Source organism: Molossus molossus, unplaced genomic scaffold (genome assembly GCF_014108415.1).
Source record: "Molossus molossus isolate mMolMol1 unplaced genomic scaffold, mMolMol1.p scaffold_m16_p_1, whole genome shotgun sequence".
Classification (NCBI taxonomy): domain Eukaryota; kingdom Metazoa; phylum Chordata; class Mammalia; order Chiroptera; family Molossidae; genus Molossus; species Molossus molossus.
The window spans coordinates 218,137,588-218,164,697 of NW_023425344.1; the positions used below are offsets into that span (position 1 = coordinate 218,137,588).

At 38.0% G+C, this 27,110-nt stretch overlaps 1 protein-coding gene and 1 pseudogene across 1 annotated transcript in view; one reads left to right on the plus strand and one right to left on the minus strand.

Moving 5' to 3' along the window:
* SYNE2 (spectrin repeat containing nuclear envelope protein 2) overlaps positions 1–27,110 on the plus strand; it is a 288,966-nt gene that overhangs the window by 52,064 nt on the left and 209,792 nt on the right. Inside the window, exons 11-17 of the mRNA XM_036246314.1 lie at positions 1,297–1,398; positions 4,367–4,504; positions 16,732–16,896; positions 17,505–17,617; positions 18,945–19,107; positions 20,513–20,591; positions 21,276–21,463. Coding sequence (XP_036102207.1) covers positions 1,297–1,398; positions 4,367–4,504; positions 16,732–16,896; positions 17,505–17,617; positions 18,945–19,107; positions 20,513–20,591; positions 21,276–21,463 — 948 coding nt within the window. The remainder of the gene's footprint in view (positions 1–1,296; positions 1,399–4,366; positions 4,505–16,731; positions 16,897–17,504; positions 17,618–18,944; positions 19,108–20,512; positions 20,592–21,275; positions 21,464–27,110) is intronic.
* Positions 144–294, minus strand: LOC118622177 (annotated as a pseudogene).

The following is a 27,110-nucleotide window of genomic DNA, read 5'->3' on the forward strand; positions in this document are numbered from 1 at the left end:
GAAAGTGGTAATTTATTAAACTTTGCTGAATTACCTAAAGGAACTTTAGATAGACCCTATATGGTACAAATTAAATTAGCAGGCTTTTAAAAATTCTAGCACTATCAAATTTTTGTTTATTCTAATTTTTTTTTATTTTTTTATACTGTATTAAGATAGAGTGAACCACCTCAGTAGCTTCTGAGGCTAATGCATTTCTCTATCACCACAATTACTTTAGCAAACCTGGTTCCCTTCACTCCTGCAACATGTTTATTCTAATTTTTAACAGCTTTATTGAGGTACGATTTACATACCATAAAATTAAACCATGTAAAATTACAATTCAATGATTTTTAGCATATTGACAAGGTTGTGCAACCATCACCACAATCTCATTTTACCATATTTCTATTTTACCTGTTCTTTATTTCTATATAAATTGAATTATGTAGTTCATAAAAGTGGAAGCATTGTGTTCTACTCTTAATTCTTATTTGTTGAGATACTTTTGAATTACCATCAGATTGCCATTTAATTATTCACTTTTTTCCTTTGACTTTTTACACCATTTATGCCATTCTGGAGAAAGGAGAGGGAGGGAGGGGACTGGCATATTCAAGGAAGGCAGGCAATTTATGGGTAGAGGTAAAAGAGCAAATGTATGGTAAACAGTTCTTGCTGGGCCACCCAGAAACAATGGGATACAGAGGGGAGTCTAACAAACAGGCTTTGCTAGATTTTTTTCTGTCTGCTACATTTACTTTTTGTGGTGATGCTAAGGTGATGAGTTCTTCCTTTGAACAGGTTTTCCTATCTGAATCCTTTAGACAGGTAAGTGGGAGAGTCAAAGGTTCTTTCTGGATCTTGTTTCTTATTAACCAGCTTAAAATCAATATGACATAAGGCATATTTTGGGGTGGCAAAAGTTTGACTCCCCTCAGTTGGAAAGCAGTATTCTCAAATCCCTATTATAAATAAGTAACATAGAATAGTGTTCTCTAAAACTGAAGAACAAGGGAAATGGATAAGGCAGAAAAAAATAGGGGGCTTGTTTGCTATGTTTTGTTTTGTTTTTGTTTTAGCATATAATCTTCAGATGCTAGTTTCAGTTCATTTTAAAATTTAAGGTGTTATGTTAACAAGCAGATCTTCTCTTTGGCACAATGAATCACTGGTGTGTACTGATTGCAGTATTTCGCTGATATTTGAAGTTGTTCATTTTATTGTTAAAAAAAAAAACAACCAAGTCCATTTAGTATAGAGTTTTAAATGCGTGTGCCTGTGTGTGCGTGTGTGTGCGTGTGTGAATTTCAGGAGAAGATGAAAGATGCCATGGTCTGGTTAACTCTACAAAAGGAAAAACTGCAGAAGATACTAAGGGATTCAGAAAATGAGACTTACTGTAAAAAGTATGAAGTAAGTATGATGTTTGTTTTTTAAAAATATATTAACTCATTTAATTCTCATCAGCAGGTATTACTATTATTAATGCCAAGTATGTCTTTAAATGCCCATGTATTTGTAGTTTACTTTTATGGAGTAAAGGATGTTTTTAGTCTGTTTTTAGAAAAAATCTTTCAGAGTTAATTATTTAAATACTAAGTTAACAAGTTTTAAGGCTGAATTCTAAGACTTTCAAATTTTTTTTTTTTTTTTTAATCCTCACTTGAGGACGTTTTTCCATTTTTTGTTCAGATAGAGTGGGAGGGAGAGAGAAAGAGAGAAACATTGACATGAAAGGGACACATGGAGTGGCTGCCTCCCTCACGACCCAACCAGGGCTGGGGACAAACTGCAACTGAGGTACAAGCCCTTAGCGGGAACTGAACCTGGGTCTCTGGACCGCAGGTCGACACTCTATCCGCTCTAACCTGCTGAGCCAATCCGGCCAGGGCTAAGACTTTCAAATTTTAATGTGCGTATGAATCACCTGGGGGATCTTATTAAAATGCACATTCAAATTCAGTGGTTCTGGGGGTGGGCCTGAGATTCTGCATTTTTAATAAGCTCTCAGGTGGTACTGATGCTGCTGGGTTCAAGAGTACTTTGAGTAGCAAGGTTTTATTTATTTATTTTTGTTGTTAATCCTCACCTGAGGATATTTTTCCCATTGATTTTTAGAGAGAGTGGGGTGGGGATGGGGGGTGGGGGATGGAGGCGAGAGAAATATCGATATGAGAGAGACACATCGATTGGTTGCCTCCTGCACATGCCCCCACTGAACCACACTGGCCAGGGCTTGAGTAGCAAGGTCTAGAGAGCGAAGATTGGCAAACTGGTCTGTGGACCCCACCACCTGTTTTTGTAAATACAGTGTTATTGGAAGATTGCCACGACCATTAAAGGATTGTCTGTGGCTGTTTTCATGCTACAATGCCAGAGTAGAATAGTTGTTACCAAGACCATTGGTCCACAAAGCTGAAGATATTTACTCTCTCGCCTCTACAGTAAAAAACTTCCAATCCCTGGTCTAGAGCAGAACATGCTTTCTAGAATGAGTAATGAATGAAAGAAAAGTCAGGAAATCGGGAATGGGGCCATCCTACAATTACCAACAGGAACCAAAGTGAAGGTTCCACAGTCCTGTTTTCTTAGAGCCCACTGTCCCTGTAACTCTGTGCTCCCCAGTTCTACTCCTGAGTAAGGCGGAGATGCTCTTATGTCCCTACATAGCACTTGGCCCCTCCAGGCCTCCATTTCTCTCTCTGTTAAGTGAGGAAGTTGGATCAATCCAGCCTTTCCAACACTGACATTCAGTGGATTGTGTGACCTGCCCACCACACCATCCTTTTTGGTTTGGAGCCATTGGGGAAGGAAGGGCTCAGACATTCTCACCTTTCTTCCGTCTGACTGCGCAGACTTCTTGTTCTTTTTCCCTCTTCACTCTGCTACGTTGTTCATTGACAGGATGCGCAGCGTCCAGTGAAGTCCTTTGCTCTCTCATGTCTTTGATTTACTAATCTACCACCGATTCAGCTTTTTTAATTTTTATTTTTATATCCTCACCTGAGGACATTTTTTCCATTTTTTTGTTCAGATAGAGTGGGAGGGAGAGAAGGAGGGAAGGAGGGAGAGAGGGAGAGGGAGGGAGAGAGAGAGACAGAGAGAGAAACATCGATGTGAAACGGACACATGGAGTGGCTGCCACCCGCACGACCAAACCAGGGCCGGGAACAAACTGTAGCCAAGGTACGTGCCCTTAGCGGGAACCAAACCCGGATCTCTCTGGACCGCAGGCCAGCGCTCTAACCGCTGACAGGGCCCAATTCAGCTTTAACTAAAAGGCTTTATGAAGTTAATAAATATCAGAAAAAATTAAAATAATTATCCCATGCCTGACTGGTGTGGCTCAGTGGATTGAGGGTCGTCCCATGGACTGAAAGGTCCCGGTTTGATTCCTAGTCAGGGCACATGCCTGGGTTGTGGGCTCAGTCCCCAGTAGGAGGAGTGCACATTGATGTTTCTATCTCTCCGTTCCTCTCTCTCTAAAAAAAAAAAATCAATAAAAACATATTTAAATAAATAAGTAAATAAATAAATAAATTTTCTTCAGTTTGCTCATAAAATTTAATTTAAAATACTGCCAATAATGGTAGATAATGTTTTATGGAATTGATGACTAATGCATCAGTATTTCACACAAATATGAACCAAGAAAAGTTTTTTTATTAAAAATTTTAGGGCAGAGACAAAGTTTTTTTTTTTCTTTATTGATGTTAGAGAGGAAGGGAGAGGGAGAGAGAAAGATAGAAACATCGATGAAAGAGAACATCGATTAGCTGCCTTCTGCATGCCCCACCCCTGCTGGGGATTGGGTCCACAATCTGGGCATGTGTCCTGACTGGGAATCGAACCGGCAACCTCTTGGTGCATGGGTCAGCACTCAACCACTGAGCCACACTGGCTAGGCTAGACAAAGTCTTTTCTAGTCTGTATGAAATCACTTGAGAAGAATTGGTTCAAACTTAGTTAATCATAAGCACCTCAAAAACCATTTATACATGATGACTGCTGTCATGTAATTCTCACTTTCTCTCATTTTTTTGTGAGTACATATTTGGGAAGGACAAACAAACTCACATTTTTCATGTGGCATCCTGACTTGTCCTTTAGAGCTGAGTGTCCTTGCCTCTCCATTCCAGTAGAAATCCAATAGTACTGACGTGAGACCAGTCTGCGACCTATGTCACTATGCCAGCACCTGAATTATCAGGGTGCACTGAAGAAAAACTGGGTCAGTGAAGGGATCCTGAATTTAGGGAATTTTACCTTTATCTAGGTAAAAATTTAAATATAACCTATAGCTATGGACCTTATAACTGCAGGTTACATTTTGTAAACAAATTTAAACATTTCAGTCTTTAAAATATTCTTCTAATTGTAGGGCCTGCTGTCCTTTTTGGAGTCCTTCAGTGAAGGAAAAAAACCAGTTTTGGACATCCTGTTGATGAAAAGGAATCTGGATGAGCTGACTGAAGATCAGTTACAGTTGCGAAAAACCTGGGACGGCCTCAACTACCAGGTTACTGTGTCATGTTGATTAGAACATTTTCATGGGGCAAGTTTGGTTGTTGGAAGAGAACTTCAGATTTCCATGAGGAATTCTGTAAAAGACAAAATAGATGTTTCAACAGAAAGTTGGGAGAGTATTCTTATATTTTCTACATGGTCTCATCTGGGTAGTGACTAATATTTAATTAGAAATTTATAGTATTCCACTTAGAAAAAATTGCATACTTATCCAAAGTTTTTATATTTGCCATCAATTCTTGGCTTGTCATAGCAGATGATCTATGTTCTGATTCACCTGCAGCTTCCCTTCTACCATGGACCAGTGTCTTGTGTCATTATCAATAGGTGTTCAAAGGAGGTCAGGACAAACCCAGAGAGAATGTGTAAGGATGAATGTGTGTATGTGTGTCTGAATATATCTGTGTGATTTCAGTCATTTAAAGTTTATTGTGTTATGGCCCAGGATATGTTGAATACTGGTGCACATATTATTTGCACTTGAAAAGAGCATTCATTTTGTAAGTTATTGGATATAGTGTTCTATAAATATCAATTATGGTAGTTGATAGTGTTTAGATTATTGATGGCCTGACTTGACATTTTGTCCAGTTTTATCAGTTGCTATTGAATCCTTCCTTTAATTCTGTTAAATATTGCTTTGTGTATCTTACACTTTGTAATTAGGTGTATACATTCATAAATGATTGTTATATCTTCCTGATGAGTATCTTATTTTCACATTGAGATATTTCTGTTTATCTCTGGCAATATTGTTTTTCTTAATGTCTACTTAATCTTGTATCAGTGCAATCATTATAGTTTTCTTATGGTGATTGTATGGGACATCTTTTTTCATTTACTTTCAACCTGTTTGAGTCTTTGTATTTAAAGTGCATTTTTTTTTTTTTTGATATATGTAATTTTTATTTTTTTATTTTTTTTTATTTTTTTATGAATTTTTATTTTTTTGTTACAGATATTTTACCTTTTTACCCCATTGGCACCCCCCACCCCACCCCACCTCCCCTCCACCCTGTCCCCGGCTTAGTTGTCCATGTCCATTGGTCATGCATACATGCATATAAGTTCTGTGGTTTATCTCTTCCCACCCCCCCACCCCCCATGCCCTCTTCTGAGGGATGTCGGTATGTGCCCTACTTCCATGTGTCTGGGTCTACTGTATTCCTCAGACTGTTATGTTCATTATATTCTGTATATAAGTGAGATCATGTGGTATTTGTCTTTTTCTGCTTGGCTTCTTTCACTTAGGATAATACTTTCCAGGTCCCTCCATGTCGTCTCAAAGGATAAGAGATCTTTCTTTCTTACAGTTGCATAGTACTCCATTGTGTATATGTACCACAGCTTTTTTATCCATTCGTCTACTGGTGGGCACTTGGGCTGTTTCCAGATCTTAGCTATTGTAAATAGTGCTGCTATGAACATGGGGGTACATATATTCTTCCTGATTGGTGTTTCAGGCTTCTTAGGGTATATTCCCAGCAGTGGGATCACTGGGTCAAATGGAAGTTCAATTTTTAATTTTTTGAGGTAGCACCATATTGTTTTCCATAGTGGCTGCACCAGTCTGCATTCCCACCAGCAGTGTATTAGAGTCTCCTTTTCTCCACACCCTCGCCAACACTTGTTGTTTGATGATTTGTTGATGGCGGCCATTCTGACAGGTGTGAGGTGATACCTCATTGTTGTTTTAATTTGCATCTCTCTGATGATTAGTGATGTTGAGCCTTTCTTCATATGTCTCTTGGCCATTTGTATGTCCTGTTTGGAGAGGTGTCTATTCAGCTCCTCTGCCCATTTTTTAATTGGGTTCTTTGTCTTCCTTTTGTGGAGTTGTATGAGCACTCTATATATATTGGAAATTAACCCCTTATCTGATACATCATTGTAATGATGTTCTCCCATACAGTGGGTTGCCTTTCCATTTTGATGATTGTTTCTTTTGCTGTGCAGAAGCTTTTTAGTTTGATGTAGTCCCATGTGTTCATTTTTCCTTTATTTCTGTTGCCTTAGGTGATGTATCAGTGAAAATTCTGCTCCGTATGATGTCCGAAATTTTGTTGCCTACGTTTTCTTCTAGAATTTTTATGGATTCACGGGTCACATTTAAGTCTTTTATCCATTTTGAGTTTATTTTTGTGTATGGTGTAAGTTGATGGTCTAGTTTCATTTTTTTGCATGTAGCTGTCCAATTTTCCCAACACCATTTATTAAAGAGGCTGTCTTTACTCCATTGTATGCTCTTGCCACCTTTATCAAATATTAATTGAGCGTATTGCCTTGGGTCCATTTCTGGGTTTTCAGTTCTGTTCCACTGGTCTATATGCCTATTCTTGTGCCAGTACCAGGCTGTTTTAGTTACAGTCGCTTTGTAGTATAACCTGATATCTGGTATTGTGATCCCACCTACTTTGTTCTTCTTTTTCAAGATTGCTGTGGCTATTCGGGGTCTTTTTTTGGTTCCATATGAACTTTTGAAGTATTTGTTCTAGTTCTATGAAATATGTCGTTGGTATTTTGATGGGGATTGCATTGAATCTATAGATTGCTTTGGGTAGTATGGACATTTTAATTATGTTAATTCTTCCAATCCATGAACAGGGTATGTGCTTCCACTTTTTTATATCTTCCTCTATTTCTTTTTTCAATGACCTGTAGTTTTCTGCAAATAGGTCCTTTACTTCTTTGGTTAAGTTTATTCCTAGGTATCGTAATTTTTTTGGAGCGATGGTAAATGGGATTGTTTTTTCAGTTTCTCTTTCTGTGAGTTCATCATTGATGTACAAGAATGCCGTCGATTTCTTCATGTTAATTTTGTATCCTGCTACTTTGCCAAATTCATTTATTAAGTCTAATAGATTTTTGATGGAGTCTTTAGGGTTTTCTATGTACAATATCATGTCATCTGCAAATAATGACAGTTTCACTTTCTCCTTTCCAATTTGGATCCCTTTAATTTTTTCTTCATGTCTGATTGCTGTGGCTAAGACTTCCAGTACAATGTTAAATAAGAGTGGCGAAAGTGGACATCCCTGTCTTGTTCCTGTTCTTAATGGAAATGTTTTTAGTTTCTGCCCATTGAGTATGATGTTGGCTGTAGGTCTTTCATATATGGCCTTTATTATGTCGAGATATGATCCCTCTATTCCTACATTGCTGAGCGTTTTTATCAGAAATGGATGCTGGATTTTGTCGAATGCTTTTTCAGCATCTATTGATATGATCATGTGGTTTTTATTCTTCATTTTGTTTATGTGGTGTATCACGTTTATTGATTTGCGAATATTGTACCAGCCTTGCATCCCTGGAATGAATCCCACTTGGTCATGGTGAATAATTTTTTTGATGTATTTCTGGATCCGATTTGCTAATATTTTGTTCAGGATTTTGGCGTCTATGTTCATCAGGGATATTGGCCTGTAGTTTTCTTTCTTCGTAGTGTCTTTTTCTGGTTTTGGAATTAGAATTATGCTGGCCTCATAGAAGGTGTTTGGAAGTCTTCCTTCTTCTTGAGTTTTTTGAAATAGTTTGAGGAGAATGGGTGTTAGTTCTTTTTTGAATGTTCGGTAAAACTCCCCCGTGAAACCATCTGGGCCTGGGCTTTTGTTTGCTGGGAGAGTCTTGATTACCTCTTCAATTTCCTTAGTTGTTATTGGTCTGTTCAAGTTTTCTATCTCTTCCGGGAATAGTTTTGGGAGACTGTGTGTTTCTAGAAATTTGTCCATTTCGCTTAGATTGTCGAATTTGTTGCCATATAGTTGTTCATAGTAGTTGTTAACGATCTTTTGTATTTCCGTGGTGTTGGTTGTTACTTCTCCTCTTTCATTTCTGATTTTGTGTATTTGGGTTCTCTCTCTTTGTTTCTTGGTGAGTCTAGCTAAGGGTCCATCAATCTTGTTTATCTTTTCAAAAAACCAGCTCTTTGTTTCATTGATCCTTTGAATTGTTTTTTTGGTCTCTATGTCATTTATTTCTGCTCTGATCTTTACTATTTCCTTCCTTCTACTTGCTCTTTTTATTTGCTTTCTAATTCTTTAAGTTGTGAGGTTAGACAGTCAATTAGAAATTTTTCTTGTTTTTTGAGGTAGGCCGGTAGTGCTATGAACTTCCCTCTCAGAACTGCTTTCGCTGCATCCCATAGATTTTGTGTTGTTGTGTGTTCATATTCATTGGTTTCCAGGAAGTTTTTAATTTCTTCCTTGATCTCCTCGGTGACCCATTCATTGTTTAATAACATGCTATTTAGCCTCCATGTGTTGAAATGTCTTTGCATGTTCTTGTTGCAATTGATTTCTAGTTTCATGCCATTGTGATCTGAGAAGATGCTTGATATGATTTCAATCTTCTTGAACTTGTAGAGATTTAGTTTGTGTCCTATCATGTGGTCTATCTTTGAGAATGTCCCATGTGCACTTGAGAAGAATGTGTATTCTGTAGTTTTGGGGTGTAATTCTGTGTAGATATCTATTAAATCCATTTGGTCTAGTGCTTCTTTTAGAGTCTCTGTTTCCTTGCTAATTTTTTGCCTAGAGGATCTATCCAGTGCTGTCAACGGGGTGTTGAAGTCCCCTGCTATGATTGTATTGTTGTTGATTTCTCCTTGGAAGTCCTCCAGAAGATTTTTAATATATTTTGGTGCTCCTATATTGGGTGTATATATGTTTATCAAGGTTATATATTCCTGTTGGATAGATCCTTTCAATGTTATGTAGTGGCCGTCTTTGTCTCTAGTTATGGTCTTCATTTTGAAATCTATTTGATCAGATATGAGAATTGCTACCCCAGCTTTTTTTTGCTTTCCATTTGCTTGGAAAATTTTTTTCCATCCCTTCACTTTCAACCTATGTGGGTCTTTTGTTGAGAGGTGGGTCTCTTGTAAACAACTTATAGATGAGTCATGCTTTCTTATCCAATCAGCTACTCTGTGTCTCTTTATGGGAGCATTCAGTCCATTTACGTTTAAGGTGATTATTGATATGTACTTATTTATTGCCATTTTTGTTTAGTGTGGTTCTATTTTTCTTCCCATTTCTACTGCTAATTACAGCACAGTCCTTTTAACATTTCTTGCAGTGCTGGTTTGGTGCTAATGTATTCCCTTAGCCTTTTTTTGTCTGGGAAGCTCTTTATTTGATCTTCTATTTTGAATGATAGCCTTGCTGGGTAGAGTAGTCTTGGGTTCAGATTCTTGTTTTTCATGACTTTGATTACTTCATGCCATTCTCTTCTGGCCTGTAGTGTTTCTTGTGAGAAGTCAGCTGAGAGCCTTATGGGGTTCCCTTTGTAGGTAACCTGTTGCTTATCTCTTGCTGCTTTTAGGATTCTCTCTTTGTCTTTAATTTGTGGCATTTTAATTACTATGTGTCTTGGTGTGGGCCTGTTTGGGTTCTTCTTACTTGGGACTCTCTGTGCTTCTTGAACTTGAATGCCTTCTTCCTTCACCAAATTAGGGAAGTTTTCTCTCACTATTTTTTTTAATATATTCTCTATCCCTTGCTCATTTTCTTCTTCTTCGGGGACTCCTATGATGCGAATATTATTACGTTTCCAGTTGTCCCATAGTTCTCTTAAGCTGTCTTCCTGTTTTTTAATAGTTTTTTCCTTTTGTTTTTCTGATTGGTTGATTTTTTCTACCCTGTCTTCTAATTCACTGATCCGGTCCTCAGCTTCCCCTACTCTGCTTTTTAAACCTTCCAATGTGTTTTTCATTTCGGCTATGTCATTTTTTATCTCTTCTTGTTGGTTTTTAATTTCCATTTGGCTTATTTTCAGTGTCTCTATGTCCTTACTCATGCTGTTCAGCTTCCTCAAGATCATGGCTCTGAATTCTAGTTCTGTTAACATGCCTAATTGCTCCACATTGATCTCATCTTCGGTGGAGGTGTCTTGCTCTTTCATTTGGCTTCTGTTTCTGTGTTTCACCATTTTGGCTATCACTGTGGGCTTTGGAGCCTGTCAAGTTCTCCCTGTGGGTGTTGGTGTTCTGCTGTTTGTGGCTCCCTCTCCTGTGTTTAGATGGGCGAGGGAGGGCCCACGTTGAACACCACTGTCAAGTCTTACTTTCCTGGTTAAAGTTGCCAGCCCCGGAACTGTACTGTTATCCTCTAGCTTTTTGCCTGGAGGCTAGCAGTCTAGGTTAATTGATGAGTTTTGGGTTGTCAGTTGATTGAAAAACTCCCTCTGGTGCTCAGCCAAGGGGCTTTCACGAGGGTGGGGCAGATGCTGGTTGTTAGTGAGCCTCAATTTGCATTTCAATGGCCCACAGGGTGGGGTTGGATCTCCGAGGGAGGGGCTGCTGCCTCTCCCCAGAGCCCTGGGAAGGAGCAATGTGGCCACAGTCCTGAGTGGCTGCACTCAGCCAAAGCTCTGAGCGCCCTCCAAATCCCCGAGTGTCCCGACACAGTTCCAGTCCAGTCCGCCCTCCCTCCGCCAGAGCCCAAGGTGAGTGGCTGTGGCTGTTTCAGCCTCTGTCCCGGCTGCGCTGTGGGGCCGCCTGGGAGTGTAACCCGAGGGCGCCGCTTACAGCTGAGGCCGCTGCCGAGCTGCCGAGCTGCCGACCCTGGGCTCCCAGCCCCGTCTTGCGCCTTCGCAAGCCTACCGGGATGGAGTCAGTGTCTCCCGTTGTATGGTCCTCCAAGCTGCTTTTCTGTTGGTTTTTCCCATCGATTTGTCTGTGTTATAGTTGTAATTCCAGTTTGGTTCTGGGATACGGTCTGTGTAGCTCCGTTCACTCCGCCGCCATTTTTCGGTTCTATCTAAAGTGCATTTTTATAGGCAACATATAGTTGGATCTTTCTTTCTATGTACGCTGATACTCTGCCTTTTAATTGGAGTGTTTAGTTAGTTAATAGTTAATGTACTTATTGATAGGGTTCACTTTAGGTTACCATTTTATTCTTTTTTCTTGGTTTATTTTCTCTGTTTTTTGTATTTCTATTTTTTTTCTTCCTGCCTCATTTTAGATTATGTTAATATTTTTAGAATTCCATTTTAATTTATCTATTGGCTTTTTGGCTCTAATCTTTCTATCATATTTTTAGTGGTATTACAATATACATTATAAAATTTTTACAATCCACTTAGAGTTATACAAGTTGTATAACTTTAAAAACAGAAATTTGCAATTAAATTGATTTATTTATCTCATTTTTATGCTATAGTTGCTTTATATATATATATATATATATGATACAAACATGTGTTTTAAAGTCCCCAACATCATGTTATATATTTTTGCTCAAAACAGTCATATATTAAAGAAATTAGTCCAGCCGGTGTGGCTCAGTGGTTGAGCGTCAACCCATGCACCAAGGGGTCGCCGGTTCAATTCCTGGTGAGGACACATGCTCAGGTTGTGGGCCAGATTGCCAGTGTGGGGGTATGCATGAGGCGGCCAATTGATGTTCTTTCTCATTGATGTTTCTATTTTTCTCTGCCTCTCATTTCTTCTCTCTCTAAAATAAATAAAGGAAAAAAAATTAGCTTTTTATATCTATCTAGATATTTACCATTTCCAATGTTCTTTGTTTCTTCCTAGAGATTTGAGTTTCCATCTGAACTTACTTTATTTCAGCCTGAAAACTTTCTTTAACTTGTAACACTGGTCTTGGGTAGCAAATTCTTAGTTTTCTTTGGTATCTAAGTATCTTTATTTTGACTCTATTCTTTCTATTTTCTATTTTTATTTATTTTTTGACATCTTTATTGTGGGATAGTTTACATACCATAAAATTCATTCATTTTCAATGGATAATTAAATTATTTTTGTGAATTTACAGAGTTATAACACAGATTGCATATGATCTGCAAGTCAAAAATGCTCTTTGGCCCTGGAAAAGTTTGCCAATCCCTGCTCAAGTCTCTTGGCCATCAGCAGCGATGGCCTGTTTTAGAATACAATTTTTATTTTAAGTATGAAGAAGGAAGATTTATTTCTGTAATCCCACCACCCAGAGATAGCCCCTGTATAAACTTGAAATTCATTTTTTTATTCAAATACATATTTTCTTAAATAATGACAGAGTTATATTGTACATCACCCTTTAGGAGTTGCTTTTTCACTTAATTATCATGACCATCATTCTGTGCCAGTTAATTAGTAGAATACATTTTCACACCATTTATGAAAACTGTTAAATAGGTGGCGTAAAAACGCTGCCCTGTCAGAGCACCTAATTCCGAGAAGTGGTGCAGCTCCAGAAATCTCCCCACCGCGGCCCTGCTCACTGCCTTCTCAGCTCGTGTTCTGATCACAGCTTTGGCAGTGACCCTGTGAAGGACGGAGCTCTCTGTTACAAATGCTCGACAAAAAAAAGGGATATTGTCTTTATAGTTCAGACTGTCCCAGGCCACAGAGACCTGGCCTAATTTTCTAAATATGATTTGGAAAAATTACTCCAAATAATGAGAAAAACCATAAAAAGAACTTTTTTTTTTTTTTTTTTTTTTGCAAGATTAAGTGCTGCAGATTGCTAGCAAGTTCAAAATCCATTCCTTAGGTAGAATGCAGCCCATTTTCTTGGTATGGGAAAATGGGACGTATTAATTTTAAAGTCATCAGGCGTGCCCTGGCCGGTTTGGCTCAGGTGTTGGAGCATCGGCCTGCGGACCAGAGAGTCCCGGGTTCGGTTCCCACTAGGAGCACGTACCAAAAAGTAAAAAAAATAAAGTCATCAGGCGTATAAAGGAAAATACCAGCTAGATAGTCCTGGTTCAAGTAATTGAGAACACAGATTCATTTTAAGCCTGTTATACGGAATAGCAATATTATGTTATTTTGACCTGACAAGATCTTACAGAAATTTTCAGCCAAATTCAAGAGTAATTTCCAACAATGAGAAAGAAAGGGCGGAACCATGTTATTATCTATGTTAAGTGAGAAAAGAAAGGATTGAAAGGTAAACATGCCTTTTATTTTTCCTCTTCTGACTGCTACCTAGAGGACAGCCCTGACTCCCAGCACACATGTGGCTTCGTTCCAAAAATATGCAGCTTTCCTTTAGTTGTGAAGAGAGTAACAGTTGAATTAGAGGTATTATTCATAGCCTCTCTTTAACTCAATCATTTATCAGTTTTCTAATTTATTTTTATTTTTTGGCAAATGCACAAATAATTTAGATATAATAAAAGTACATGCAACTTGTTTATATTAAAAATTTGTAATGAAAATATTTTTTCATTGTTTTTTTAATTGGAGGTTAGTGGTATATCATTAATGATTTAAGATTATAGGGTTGGCTTTTGCCATATACCTTTGTGATAAAATAGACTTGCAAGACAATTAAAGCAAAACAAAATACTGCAAACTTATTTATATGTGGAATCCAAAAACAATGTGAAACTCAGAAACAAAGTAGAAAACGATTGCAGGGACTGGAAGGTGGGGAAATGGGGAGAGGATGGTCATAGGGTACAAACTTTAAGCTAAGATGTATGAGGTCTGAGGGTCTAATGTAAAACATGGTGACTATAGTTGATAACACTGTTTTATTATATCATTGAAATTTGCTAAGATAAGTAGAACTTAATTGGTGTCACTAAAATTAACTAACTAAGTAAATAAAGCGATGGATGTGTTAATTACCTAGATGGTGGGAATCACAATGTATACATATATCGAATTACCACAGTATACACTTTAAATATTTTACAATTTTGTCGATTATACCTCAAGAAAGCTGAAAGAACAAAATGCAAAAACTATAATATTTAATGCTTCTATTTTATGAATTGTTCCATTTGACTGGTTTAGAGGAGACTAGCTTTGTCCTCATTTAACATCTTTATTCTTGGCTAGTTGTTTAAATGTTTTATTTTTTTTTAATATTCTCCTTGCATATAGTGGGTACCCAGTAAATGTTTTTGAAGGAATGATGAATCAGATAACCCATATAATATACAAACTTTGCCTATTTTCTCTATAAAAACAACTTTAAGAATAGTGGCATTGCTTTTATTAGAAATATAATGGAATGAGAAAGGACAGAATTAAAACTCATACTTTCATTGGAGGAAATCATTTGAGTGAAACAAATTTGATTTTTGCTTGATCTTCACAGGGGTGTCTTTGAAATGAGAATATAAAAAACACCGTAAAAGAACCATGTGAATTCAGATAAAAGGCCACATTTTTACTGAGGTCATCAGGATAGGTGGTGGCCTCGGAGCTGAATTTTTATTTTACTGGAGAATTCTGGTCATTAGTGTGTAGTTCATGTTCTTCCAAAGTTTTCCCCTGGCCCCTCTGCCTGGCTTTATTATATTGCTAACCACACTTTACTGTAACTATGTACTTGTCTGCTTCCTCCACTAGGTGGTCCGGGCAAGAGCTGTAACTTTTATTTATCTGGTTGACCCTCAGATGTAGAGGATTGTATTAAACTTACTCTCTTTTGTGGCACATGGATCTGGGCCAATCCCAACTCCTGTTTTCATTCACTTGTTTAATTGTATGTCTATTTCCTTTACTACCTATCTCCTCCTTTCATTCTCTTTTCTCCTTAGGTCACCACTGTGATGCGCTTAATGTGTGTACTTTTATTTTATAATAAAAGTATTTTATACTTTTATTTTTTTTCTTATTGATGTTAGAGAGAGAGGAAGGGGGAGGGAGAGAGAAATAGAAACATCGATGAGAGAGAACATTGATTGGCCGCCTCCTGCATGCCCCACACTGGGGATCTGGCCCTCAACCTGGGCATGTGCCCTGACCAGGAATCTAGCCGGCCACCTCTTTGTGCATGGGTCAACACTCAATCCACTGAGCCACATCAACCGGGCTATACTTTTATTTTATGTTTTTGAAAAATTGTGTGTCCATGTATTTTTAAACTGCATAAGTTGATGTTACATGTTAGTCTGTTTCTTACTTTCATTTTTAAGCACATATATTTAAGGTGCTTCCGTGTTGCCCTGTGTGCACATGTAATTTGTGTCTAGCTGCTGGAAGTGCCCTATGGTATGTGATCACCACATGTCCCCAGTCCACTTCAGAAGCCTTCTGTATCTGTATCCCCGGCGCTTAGCACAACAGATTATACATAACTGTTTGCTTGGTGAATGAGTGAATGTGTGAATGATTTTTGAAGGTGCTTAGTAGGGGGAAAATCCAGGTAGAAGGGGCAGCAAGAGGGAGACCTGGGAGTGCAGTCAGTGTTTGAGGGAATCTGGAGTTGGCATTTCTGTGACGTGTGCAGGTAGGGAATGGTGGGACGGCCGAGGAAGAAGGTTGCCTGCATTGTGGGAGGTTTCAGTGAAGGACAGATAATCAGGGGATATGTAGAGATATCTAATGTGCACATATAATTAGGGCACATGAGGAAAATAACCTATAAATCTGTTTGCAAGGTGTAGTTGTAATGTCAGAGAACATAGAGAATACAACATTTGAATCCGTGGTCTTTCAATACAGTAGTCTACCCATGCTTTGGATGTGCTTCAAATATTTCTAATTTTCCTCTCATAACTGACTGGGGATTTACTAAAATGTTTGGTTTTATCCTTGTGCCCTCTTCTCCTGCAGCTTTTTTTTTTATCCTCACCTGAGGACATTTTTCCATTTTTTTATTCAGATAGAGCGAGGGAAAGAGAGGAAGAGAGAGAGAGAAATATTGATGTGAAAGGGACATATCAAGTGACTGCCACCCACACGACCCAACCAGGGCCGGGGACAACAGCAACTGAGGTACATGCCCTTAGTGGGAACCGAACCCGGGTCTCTCTGGACCACAGGCCGACACTCTAACTGCTGAGCCAAACTGGCCAAGGTGCTCTCCTGCAGCTTTTAAACAAATTACCTTCTTGATCAGCAGGTAGCCAAATGACATTTAGAACTAAGAAGTTTCTCCCTGGCTGGTTTGGCTCAGCAGTTAGAGTGTCGGCCTGCAGTGCAAAGGGAACCCAGGTTTGGTTCCCTCGGTTGCAGTTTGTCCCCGGCCCCAGCTGGGTCAGGACCGTGTGGGAGGCAGCCACTCGATGTGTCCCTTTCACAACGATGTTTCTCTCTCTCCCTCTCTCTCCCTCCCACTCTATCTGAACAAAAAATGAAAAAATGTTCTCGGTGAGGATAAAAAAAAAATGTTTAAGAAGTTTGCCCATTGATAAAGATTTCCAAGACTAATGGAGCAGAGAAACTTGAAAGAATTAAACATAATATGTGTGAGGAAATAAACTAGAAGAATGTCTACTGAAGAACATGTTCCCCCCTTTTTTTTCCAGATTAATGTGTGGAAAACAAAGCTTAATGATGACTTGCCCTCCCCCCTCCACCAGGTGGAAGTGTGGCTCCGGGAGGTAGAGGAGCTAGCAGATGCCAACCCTCCAGCCTCCCAGGACTACTATGAAGCCATAGCTCTAATGGAAGAGAAAAGGGCTTCATTCACGGTCAGAAAAGAAGAAAGACACATGGAAAAATCTATACTTTGTTAGGACGGTTCTTGAGAGAAACTTTCTCCTAGCAGAAAGGGAAGGAAATAGTGTGGATATTTGAGGATGGTTTAGAATTGTTCCCTTGGGGATATATGGGACCTGGAAGATACCTTCACATTCTGCATGAGCATTGTGCTAGTTTACGGTGAAAACAGTAACAATAGAGTCAGTGAGTTCTAAAGCTACAGAAAGTCTGAGAAAAAAAGGGGGGGACACTGGTTTAAAATGTGGGGGATTGGGTTTTCACCAAGATAGCATGAAGAATTTGGTATATGAGATTTATAGCATTTGAGCACATGAAGGAATGGAAAATACATCCAAAAGCAAAAGATTTTAATAATACTTTCACCAAAGAAACTGCAGTCTGCCTCTCTGTAAAACTGGTCTAGTTTAAGACATTTATGATGAAAATATTTATTCACAAAATCTTAGTTAAAAAAAACTTTTTATGATTTTTTTTAAAAAAAGATGAAATGCATGAACAGAGCAAATGAGATGAACAAACCCTCAGTTACCATGTTTGGCAATAAATCTAGTTCATATCATGTTAAATTTCTTTTCAGAGTCTCATGGATAAATGTGACTGTCACTCAAACACTCTCCAGGCATTTGAAAATAGAGATGAAAACCAGTTGCCATTGGTACCAGCTTACAAATTGGAGGAAATGAAAAGACGGTCTGTAACACTACCCCTCACAACTCTGATAACCATTCCTGTTTGAGAACCAAATGGTGTAATAGGGACCAGCAAATAAGATATTCAGATAATTTGTGACAACTATTCTTTAAATCTTGATAACAGTACCTTCCTGTTTGATATAATAGTAACATAATAGTAACTAACAGACTTTCTCTTTTTTGAAAAATTTTTTTTCTTTATTGATTTTAGAGAGAGAGAAAGGAAGAGGGAGAGAGAGATGGAAACATCGATGAGAGAGAACATCGATTGGCTGCCTCCTGCATGCCCCCCACTGGGGATCAGGCCCACAACCTGGGCATGTGTCCTGACCAGGAATCGAAACGGCTACCTCTTGGTGCATGGGTCAATGCTCAACCACTGAGCCACACCAGCTTGACCAGACTTTCTCTTTTTATTGGATGGTAGGATGCGGTGGTAGAAAAAGTTCTGGACTTTCAGTTAGAAACCAAGCTCCAGCCCTGGCTGGTTTGGCTTAGCGGTTAGAGCATCGGCCTGTGGTCCAGAGAGACCCGGGTTTGGTTCCCGCTAAGGGCACGTACCTTGGTTACAGTTTGTCCCCGGCCCTGGTTGGGTCATGCGGGTGGCAACCGCTCGATGTGTCCGTTTCACGTTGATGTTTCTCTCTTTCTCTCTCCCTTCCACTCTATCTGAATGAAATATGGAAAAATGTCCTCAGGTGAGGATAGGAAAAAAAAAAAAGAAACCAAGCTTCATATACTGGTTTTAGCCAAGTCTGTCTTTCTGAGCATGTTTCCTCAATTGTAAATATAGGGTAATGATGATCAGCCTTTTCCTATCTCACAAGGACACTGAGTGAAATGGGAGGAGGTCCATGAAAGCACTTTAAAATAAACACTAATACTACAAATATAAAGATTATTTAATTAATGGTTGTCCACATCATCTTCTTTTTTCTCATTATTTATAAGTAACTTATTAGAATGATAATAAGGTATTTGCCTTAATGGAAACACTTTTTAATATGTAAATGTTGAAGTTATAGTTGCATTATGTTATACAGAACTTTTCAAATGTAAAATATTTTGGAGATTAACATTTTATGATAGGATTTTAATAGGATTATAATGTCTTCAGAAAATGCTGTTAGATGTTTTCACCTTAGAAATAGATTTTATATATCTAGCCACATTGTTTGTTTTATTTTATTTAAAAAAATTGAGGATGCATCTAAGTAACGTGTTTAAAAGGAAAAGCTAGAGCCCCAGTGTTTTTTAAAATGACACATAGCTCACATTTGGTCCATAATACTAAGTTAAATTCTAAAACCTGCACTATTTTCCAGAATCAACAATATTTCGGGGGAAAAATTCATTCCACTTCTAGAATTTCAGTACTATAAGTGCTCAGTCCTTGGTTTGCTAGATGAAGTGAAATCAAAATTGAATGTTTGGAACATCAAATATGGGAGCAAAGAATCTGTGGAATTACTTCTGGAAGATTGGCATGTAAGCTTAGAAAACTGTTCTCCATGTCTGTATGCTGGGTTTGCATTTTACTGGGCACATTTCCCTTGACCTTTCAGGTTTTCCGATGAGTTGTTGTTGTTTTTGTTTGTTTGTTTGTTTTGATAACTTCCATTAGTTTAAATGGAGAAAAGAATTACAGGTGGTTAAACCTCATGAAAGAGTAAGAGAGAAAAAGTGTTATTTACTACAACAGGGGAGATTGAGTTAACCAAGCAAATTCACATAATAAAGTTTCAATGTGATTTCCATGAAAAACTTCTATTTTCACTTAGTGGGCATCTTATTTAATATTTTTTTTCCCACCCAGATAAATGGTTTTATCCAAATATTATTTTTTCTCTTAGAACATTTTAATCTTAGCCTTTCAGTTTTTTGTTTTTTTTTTTGTTTTTTTAGTTCTTTCTGTTTTCTTTTCTTCTTTTGCTCAATTTAGCCTTTCAGTTTTAAGGGTGGGAAAAACAGTACATTTTTCATTGAGGCCTTTTTTAGGAGACGGCTTAGCTCTTGAAATCTATAGGCGAAAATGTTGCAAATGATTTAAATGTAAGTGTGGTCATTAGTAAATTAAAACTAAAGTACCCTAGGAATATTTCTACAATCAGGCCTTATCATTGTGCTTTTTTTTTGAAATGGGGGTGGGGGAGACAAAAAGAAAAATCCAAGGTTGTAAATTTAATTGCAAAAACTGAAAAGCATGAAGAGAGATTTGTTTTTAAATATGTTTTAAACACTGTACATTCTCAAATAGAGAGCATTATTTTAAATTAGACTTGACTTTGCATATTTTTCATTCATTTGATTATTCATTTTTCCATTTAAATCATGTAATCACTACGTAATAAGTGTACAATAAATATCAGTTGTTAATTAACTTTGTATTTTTACGTAGCATAATTTGCTTATATAGGACATATAATTTAGTTATAAGTAATTGTAATTTCTCATATGTTTTTGCAAGATGGATGGTATCTATTTGTAACATTCTAATATATATGTAAATAAAAATTAATATTAATAAAAATACGTGAAACAGGAGAAACTAATATAAATTATGCAATATTAGTAAATATGTCAGGTAGGAGATTTTGAAATTGCTATAAATACTTAACATGCCTTTTCCCACTAGAGGAAAACCATTAATGAACCACATCACCACATTAAGATAAACTTTTCAGGTTTTATACCTATATAATGTTCATACTCATGTTTACATCTCCTAGAACTTAACTCTCTTCATCAACTATGCTTCTTTCCCTACCCAAAGGTAGGGACTAACATTAGTTAGTCCCTAAGTGTTTCATCAATGTTTATATGTTTATATCTGGATTTCTTGGCACATTTTAAAAAGTATAAACTGTCAATATGTTTTTTTCCTCCCCCCCAGAAATTTATTGAAGAAGAAGAATTCCTAGCTCAACTTGAAACTTCTTTTAAAAAATGTGAAGAAATTCATAAGAATTTAGGTAAAGCTATAGTTACTTTTTTGATGGAATGCTAACTTAAAAATAGCATTTTATCTCTTTCACTTTCTTTATATCTTAATATTTTATTTTTTTATCTTAATTTTTTTTATTAATTGATTTTTAGAGAAAGAGGAAGGGACAGAGAGAGAGAGAAACATCAATCAGTTGCCTCCCATACTTGCCCTGACTTAGGATCAAACCTGAAACCTAGGTGTGTGCCCTGACTGTGAATTGAACCCGAAACCCTCTTGGTGTATGGGACAATGCTCCAAACCAATTGAGCCACCTGGTCAGGGCTACGTTAATGTGCTATGTGCACGTGTTCTTTGGAAAATTCTTATATTTACTTTTTTTTTTTTTAATTGATTTTAGAAAGAGAGGAAGGGAGAGGGAGAGAGAGAAATATCGATGAGAGAGAACATTGATTGGCTGCCTCCTGCATGCCCTCCACTGGGGATCGGGCCCACAACCTGGGCATGTGCCCTGACCAGGAATTGAACCAGTGACATCTTGGTGCATGGGTCGATGCTTAACCACTGACCCACACCGATCGGGCTTGTATTTACTTTTAATATTGTCAGAGTACATATTTATTTTGCCACTGTTGATATGCAAATAGTTTTCTTAACAGCATTTTATTAATAAAAAACTTTTCTAAAATTACTTTTTGTTTTAACATTATAGGTAGAGAATATCAGAATATGCATGAACAATATATGATGATGGAACATAATATTTCTGCATGTAGAGAAAGCATATATAATGTGAAGTCTACGCTGCAAAAAGTTCTGGCATGCTGGACTACTTACACGGAAAAACTTCGCTTCCTAAAGGCTTGTTTTGAGGAGACAAAGAAGAAACAAATTACAGAGGTATTTGCAGTCTAAATAGCACCTGCTCAATTGTACTTTTTTGTTTTGTTTGGAGATCCTCATTTTCACTCCAAAAGTTAGATGCCAGGGAAGAGTAAGCGCAACTATTGGGAAATTCTCCAAGGTCTGGAAAGAGTGTATTTTCTTTCTAATAAAACTGCCAAAGGAAGTCTTCTCCTCATTTTAGGTTTGAAACACACACACACACACACACACACACACACACACACACACACACAGAGCTTAATTGCGGTATCATTTACATACACAGTAGAGCTTTTGGAAGATATATTACTACATTTGTTGAAAGAAAAGACTTGGAGTACTGGATATCATATAGACATTTAAAATAAATAGATGTTTGAAAAATAATTTTTCTATTCAGTACTTTTCCTTTTTATTTAATTTATTGGAGTGACACTGGTTAACAAAATTAAACAGATTTCAGGTGCACAATTCCACAGCACATCATCTGTACACTGTGTTTTGTATTCACCACCCCAAGTCAAGTCTCTGTCCACCACCATTTACCCCCATCCCCTGCCCCAACAATTACCACACTGTTTTTTGTGGCCATGCTTTTTTCTCTTTTTCTTTTCTGCTAAATTCTTTTACCCCCTCCATTCAATACTTTTGAGCTCTAAAACTGAGTTGTGTTTTTTTTTTTATCCTCACCGGGGACATTTTTGCATGTATCTTCAGATAGAGCGGGAGGTATAGAGGGAGGAAGAGAGAGAGAGAGACATCGATGTGAGAGAGACACATGGAGTGGTTACCACCCACACGACCAAAACTGGGACCTGGAACAAACTGCACCTGAGGTACGTGCCCTTAGTGGGAACCGAACCTGGGACTTTCTGGTCCATAGGCTGACGCTCTAACCACTGAGCGAAACTGGCCAGGGCAAACATTTCTGAGATTCCAGAGGAGGAAAATCAAACTACCTCAGACTTCTGTGGAGAGATGTGGAAGAAATTTTAGTGTAAGTTATTATTATTTTCATTTGCTATTCCCATAACAATCTGCCTTATGATTATTCTCTAAATACTTTTTTTTCTTTTATTTAATTTCCTCTGTTGCAAATGAATATAGATAGCCTCTCAGACTAAATAATTTCCAGGTAGAGACTAAAATTACTTAACACAAAATAGACTGTTTACATGACAGTAAAATTTGTATAAATGTGTGAGTACAAAGAATATTTGAGCCCAGCCGGTGTGGCTCAGTGGTTGAATGTCAACCTATGTACCAAGAGGTTGCTGGTTCCATGGCATGAGCCCCGGTTGCGGGTCTGGTCCCCAATGGGGGGCATGTAGGAGACGGCCAATCAATGTTCTCTCTCATCAGTGTTTCTATCTCTCTCTCCCTCTCCCTTCTTCTCTCTGTAACATCAATAAAGAAAAAAATTTATTTAAAAAAAAGAGTCTTTGAAGGGTTAGTGAGACATTACTTTTCCTTGTCACCCATAGTAAGACTAGAAAAGCACATTTTTGGCTTCAGCGGTTTTTCTGTTTTTAAAGTTTTTTCATTAAAATTCTCATAACTCTGAGCAAAATGACACTTTAAGCCTTGCAGTTCCTAAACTCTGTGCCAAGGTGCTGTGGCTGCCAAAAAGACTTCTTTAAAATTAAAAAAATATTTTAATTTAAAGGTAATTTAAATTTTAAGGGAGACACAACAAGACTTGTCTGTTCGACATTATGCAAATTACTACTGAGATATTTGGACCTGACTACTGAAAAATGAGATTTTTTTTTTATTAATTAATTATTTTAATCCTTACCTGAGGACAGTTTTACATTTTCATTATCTTGAGATGTAGAGTGGGAGGGAGAGAAGGAGGAAGAGAGAGAGAAACATCAATGTGATAGAGACACATCGAGTGGTTGCCACCCTCACGACCCCAACAGGGGCCGGGGACAGACTGCAACCGAAGTACGTGCCCTTAGCAGGAACCGAACCCGGGTCTCTCTGGTCCGTCGGGCGACGTTCTAACCGCTGAGCCAAACCGGCCAGGGCTAATTAATTTATTTTTGCTACAGATGTCTCTCCTTTTTCCCCCCTGGACACCCTCCTCCCCTGCCCCCCAACATTGTTGTCTATGTCCATTGGTTATGCATACATGCATGTAAGTTTTTTGGTTTATCTCATCCCTCCTCCCCCAGCCCCCTCCTCTGAAGTTTGTCAGTCTGAACTATACTCCTTTCTATGTCTCTGGGTCTATTTTGTTCATCAGCTTTTTTTGTTCACTATATTCTGCAAATAAGTGAGATCATGTGGTATTTGTCTTTCTCTGATTGGCTTGTGTTGCTTAGCGTAATACTCCCCAGTTCCCTCCATTTCATCTCAAAGAATAAGAGACTTTCTTTCTTCCAGCTGCATAGTATTCCACTGTGTATATGTACCACTTTTTTTTTTATTTTTAATCCTCACCCAAGGACATTTTTGTATTTATCTTCAGATAGAGCAGGAGGGAGAGAGGGAGGAAGAGAGAGAGAGAAAAACATCGATGTGAGAGAGACACATTGAGTGGTCACCACCAACACTATCCCAATCGGGGCTGGGAACAAACTGCAACTTAGGTACATGCCCTTAGTGGGAATCGAACCCAGAACTCTTTGGTTTGTGGGCAAACAGTCTAACTGCCGAAACAAACTGGCCAGGGCTGTACCACAGCTTTTTTTTCTTCTCTTGCTCATTTTTATTTATTTATTTTTTTAATTTTATTTTTGTTACAGAGTTTTCTTTTTTACCCCATTGACCCCACCTCCCCATCTTCCCCGCCACCTCCCTGGCTTTGTAGTCCATGTCCATTGGTTATGCATACATGTATATACGTTCTGTGGTTTATCTCTTCCCACCCCCCACAGACTGAGGGTTGTCAGTCTGTACCCTAATTACGTGTTTCTGGGTCTACCCTATTCCTCAGACTGTTATATTCATTATATTCCATATATAAGTGAGATCATATGGTACTTGTCTTTTTCTGCTTGGCTTGTTTCACTTAGGATAATACTTTCCAGGTCCCTCCATTGTCATCTCAAAGGATAAGAGATCTTTCTTTCTTACAGTTGCATAGTACTCCATTGTGTATATGTACCACAGCTTTTTTATCCATTCGTCTACTGATGGACATTTGGGCTGTTTCCAGATTTTAGCTATTGTAAATAGTGCTGCTATGAACATAGGGGTAATATATTCTTTCTGATTGGTGTTTCAGGCTTCTTAGAGTATATTCCTAGAAGCAGGATCACTGGGTCAAATGGAAATTCAATTTTTAATTTTTTGAGGGAACACCATATTGTTTTCCATAGTGGCTGCACCAGTCTGCATTCCCACCAGCAGTGCACTAGAGTCCCCTTTTCTCTACACCCTCACCAACACTTGTTTGATGATTTGTTGATGGCGGCCATTCTGACAAGTGTGAGGTGATACCTCATTGTTGTTTTAATTTGCATCTCTCTTATGATTAGTGATGTTGAGCATTTCTTCATATGTCTCTTAGCCATTTGTATGTCCTGTTTGGAGAGGTGTCTATTCAGCTTCTCTGCCCATTCTTTAATTTGGTTCTTTGTCTTTCTTTTGTTGAATTGTATGAGTACTCTGTATATTTTGGAAATTAACCCCTTATCTGATGTATCACTGGCAATGATGTTCTCCCATACAGTAGGTTGCCTTTCCATTTTGATGGTTGTTTCTTTTGCTGTGCAGAAGCTTTTGAGTTTGATGTAGTCCCCATGTGTTCATTTTCTCCTCTGTTTCTGTTGCCTTAGGTGATGTATCAGTGAAAATTCTGCTGCATATGATGTCTGAAATTTTGTTGCCTACATTTTCTTCTAGAATTTTTATGGATTCACGGGTCACATTTAAGTCTTTTATCCATTTTGAGTTTATTTTTGTGTATGGTGTAAGTTGATGGTCTAGTTTCATTTTTTTATATGTAGCTGTCCAATTTTCCCAGCACCATTTATTAAAGAGGCTGTCTTTACTCCAGTGTATGTTCTTGCCACCTTTGTTAAATATTAATTGAGCATATTGCCTTGCGTCCATTTCTGGGTTCTCTATTCTGTTCCACTGGTCTATATGCCTGTTCTTGTGCCAGTACCAGGCTGTTTTGATTACAGTCGCTTTGTAGTATAACCTGATATCTGGTAATGTGATCCCACCTACTTTATTCTTCTTTTTTAAAATTGCTGTTGCTATTCGGGGTCTTTTTTGGTTCCATATAAACTTTTGCAGTATTTGTTCTAGTTCTGTGAAATATGTCGTTGGTATTTTGGTGGGGATTGCATTGAATCTATAGATTGCGTTGGGTAATATGGACATTTTAATGATGTTAATTCTTCCAATCCATGAACAAGGTATGTGCTTCCACTTTTTTATATCTTCCTCTATTTCTTTTTTCAATGTCCTATAGTATTCTGTAAATAGGTCCTTTACTTCTTTGTGTACCACAGCTTTTTTATCCACTCATCTACTGATGGACATTTGGGCTGTTTCCAGATCTTAGCTATTGTAAATAGTGCTGCTATGAAATTAGGGGTACATATATTCTTTCTGATTGGTGTTTCAGTCTTCTTAGGATATATTTCTAGAAGTGGTATCACTGGGTTATATGGCAGTTCAATTCTTAATTTTTTGAGGAAATACCATATTGATTCCACAGTGGCTACACGAGTCTGCATTCCCACCAGCAGTGTACTAGAGTCCCCTTTTCTCCACACTCTTGCCAGCACTTGTTGTTGGATGATTTGTTGATGGCAGCCATTTTAGCAGGTGTGAGGTGATACCTCATTGTTGTTTTAATTTACATCTCTCTGATGATTAGTGATGTTGAGCATTTCTTCATATGTCTCATCCATTTGTATGTCCTGTTTGGAGAGGTGTCTATTTAGGTCCTCTGCCCATTTTTTAAATTGGGTTTTTTTCTTCCTTTGTTGAATTGTATGAGTATTCTATATATTTTGGAAATTAACCCCTTCTCTAATATATCATTGGCAATTATGCTCTCCCATACAGTGGGTTCCCTTTCCATTTTGAATTGTTGTTTCTTTTGCTGTGCACAAGCTTTTTAGTTTGATGTAGTCCTGTGTATGTATTTTTCCCTTTGTTTCTAAAAATGAGAACCTTTAATGAATTTTTTAAATAATATGTTTTATTGATTTGTTTTGTTTTTGTTTTTTAGAGAGAGAGGAAGGGAGAGAGAGATAGAAACATCAATGTGAGAGAGAAACATTGATCGGCTGCCTCCTGCACAGTCTCTACTGGGAATCAGGCCACAACCCAGGCATGTGCCCTGACCGGGAATCAAACCTAGACCTCTCCATGGGGCGACACTCAATCCATTGAGCCACACCAGCCAAACAAAAATGAGAACTTTTAGATCATTTTGCTGACCTGGGAAATCATGAAATTTTACTGAGACATTAAAAGAGCCATGAGGTGAAGAAGTTTGAGAACCTTTGTTCTAAACTCATCAGCTACTTAGAATGGTAGATCACATGCCTCCTAAAAATCCAGGAAAAGGAATGTTGCTCTTTCCAGCTAGTGCTCAGGGATGAAGAGCTAGATCAATAGGGATGGGAGAATCCTCTGAAGGGGGAGGGAGGGTTGGATTCTCTGCAAGAAGCCTCGCTTTTGTTTACAA